General features: G+C 55.9%; 1 protein-coding gene across 1 annotated transcript in view; it reads left to right on the forward strand.

Annotated features, from left to right (window-relative positions):
* The first annotated feature begins 187 nt into the window (after nucleotides 1-187).
* Nucleotides 188-2500, forward strand: part of PTSG_05378 (U2 small nuclear ribonucleoprotein auxiliary factor 2) — a 3273-nt gene continuing 960 nt past the window's right edge. The window contains exons 1-6 of the mRNA XM_004993889.1: nucleotides 188-264; nucleotides 652-695; nucleotides 942-1250; nucleotides 1512-1733; nucleotides 1927-2007; nucleotides 2177-2486. Of these exons, the coding sequence (XP_004993946.1) occupies nucleotides 234-264; nucleotides 652-695; nucleotides 942-1250; nucleotides 1512-1733; nucleotides 1927-2007; nucleotides 2177-2486 (997 nt within the window). The 5' untranslated portion in view covers nucleotides 188-233. The remainder of the gene's footprint in view (nucleotides 265-651; nucleotides 696-941; nucleotides 1251-1511; nucleotides 1734-1926; nucleotides 2008-2176; nucleotides 2487-2500) is intronic.

The following is a 2500-nucleotide window of genomic DNA, read 5'->3' on the forward strand; positions in this document are numbered from 1 at the left end:
GTCGTCGCGCGCGCGCGCACACACACACACACACACACACACACACACACACACACACACACACACACACACACACACACACACACACGAAAACAGCATAACAAAACACACACAAACACACTCTCGCATGACCTTGCCAACATTGCCTTGACGCTGCCCGCCTTCCCCGTCTGCAAACGCGTGTGAGCAGGCCGTCCACGGCGTGGGACGAGGCGCCGTTTGGATATGAGCACATGACCCCTCAGCAGTACAAGGAGGCCCTTGGTGAGTGATGCCGACTGTCTTTCGCATGTGCTGTTCCCCTTGAACGGTGCCTTGCCCCACGTCTCCGTGTGCCCCCAATGCTATCCATGTAAAGTTTTGATGCGAGCACGTGATGCATTAAGTGTAATTTGCGCCTGACGCTCCACGCGACCGCGGTTGCCTGCCGCATTATGGCCGTGGCGTCTTGTTTGATGACAACCAACTTCCTGATGCTCCCTCAGTGTGTGTGTGTGTGTGTGTTGTGCTGTTTGTGTGTGTGAACCTCATTGCTTCTGCCATTAAGACGGGTGGACAAGTGTGCTGTTTGGTGACTCACAACTCTGCACTCCCTTGTTGGCCTTGCTCTATTTCCCGCGTCTCTTCCCCGTTTCATTCCGTTTGCTTCAGCCTCCAACACCCTCCCGCCGCCCTTGTACACCGGCGATTCTGACGTGAGTTGCACATGTGTATGCGTGCGTGTGTGCGTATGTGCATAGATGTTGCGTGCGTGCTCCGTGGTCTTGTCTCTTTTGTGCATGTGGAAGACGTTTGGAAAGGTGCGCTCGATTGTGTATTGACCCTCCTCCCCTCCTCCCCTCCTCCCCTCCTCCCTTTTCCTTCGATACACTTATCTTGACCCCACTTATCGTCTCATATGCCGTGTGTTTGTTTGTTTGTTTGCTTTCCCCGCTGCACAGGAGGCGCTGCTGAATGTGCCGCTGCCTACGCGTCAACTGGTGGTGGAGAACCTGCCGGAGGGCACGCGCGACCACGACCTCATGTCGTTTATGAACGACTGCATCGCGTCCAACAAGCTCATCACACAGCCTGGCCAGCCCGTCATCAAGTGCACGCTGAGCGAGGACGGCAAGTCTGCGGTGCTTGAGTTTCGGTCTGTCGACGAGGCGACCAACGGGCTTGTCTTTGATCGCGAGCGCTTCAAGGGCGCGCAGCTGCGGGTCCGCCGCCCAGACAACTACGAGGCTCCAAAGGGCCACATCACACGGGTACGCAATCGAGGCCTATCATGTCGTGTTCTGTCTTGGCTTTGTGCGCTTGTATCGTGTGTGGTGAAATGACGTTGTTTTGAACTGGCCTCTTTAGTTTTGTGCCGTGTGTATGTGTGTTCACATGTGTCTATGTTCATATGATATGCGTGTGTGTGTACGTGTATGCGTTCATGCCTGCACATGTGCGCTTGTTCAGCCATTGGCCACACTCATCCCTTCTTGCCCCGCCCATGGTGTGCCACAACGTCGCTTGTTCAGATTCCGATGCAGAGCGGGGCGAATGTGTCTGCGGTGGTGCAGGACTCGCCTTACAAGATTTACATTGGCGGCATCCCGCCGTATCTGAGCGAGGAGCAAGTGAAGGAGCTGCTTGAGCCCTTTGGCCAGCTCAAGTCGTTCCACCTCGTCATGGACACATCCACGGGGCAGTCAAAGGGATTCGCCTTTTGCGAGTACATGGACCCAGCAATCACAGACACGGTGTGTGTGTGTTTGTGCGCATGCACGAATGTATATGTGCGCGCATGTGCGTACGTGTGTGCGTGCTTACATGTGTGTGTGTGACTTGTCGTGGTGTTGCTTCTGACCACGCTTGCTTCTCACGGACCCATCTGCCTGTTTCCTCTTCTTGTGCTCATAATTGTTACTGTTGTTGTTGCTGCTGCTGCTGCAGATGATTGGGGCGTTGAATGACCTCCGTATTGGCGAGAAGCGCCTTCTTGTCCAGCGCGCCTCCATCGGTGCACGTGGCGGCGTACGTCCTTCCCTTTTTTTTTCTTTTTTTTTCAACCCACTCAAGCAGTGTACCAATATAGGTTGTGTTACACGGTACACTGCCTCTTTCGTTTTTGCAACCAGCACGCTTCTATTACATCTCCATTCACACGTCCACTTGATGTTCTTTTGCACCGTGCGCCTGACAGGCACAGCAGAACAACCCGATGCACTCGATTCCTGCGTTCAAGTCTGCGGGCATGCAGGGCCCTGGCGGCCCCATGATGCCACTCCCGCCCATGTCTGCGCCGTTGAAGCCTGCTGCGCCTGGTGCACCCATCACGCCCGGCCCCATCTCGCAACCGCCGCCCATGTCGCTGCCACTGCCGCCGCCGTCGGGCGCTGGCCTGCCGCTGCCGGCTCCAACGATGCCGACGCAGCAGCTGGTGGCCACGCGCATCCTCATCCTCATGAACATGGTCACCGTCGACGAACTTCGGGACGACGAGGAATACGAAGGTGACGATGATGAT

The sequence above is a fragment of the Salpingoeca rosetta genome (assembly GCF_000188695.1).
Source record: "Salpingoeca rosetta unplaced genomic scaffold supercont1.12, whole genome shotgun sequence".
Lineage (NCBI taxonomy): Eukaryota > Choanoflagellata > Craspedida > Salpingoecidae > Salpingoeca > Salpingoeca rosetta.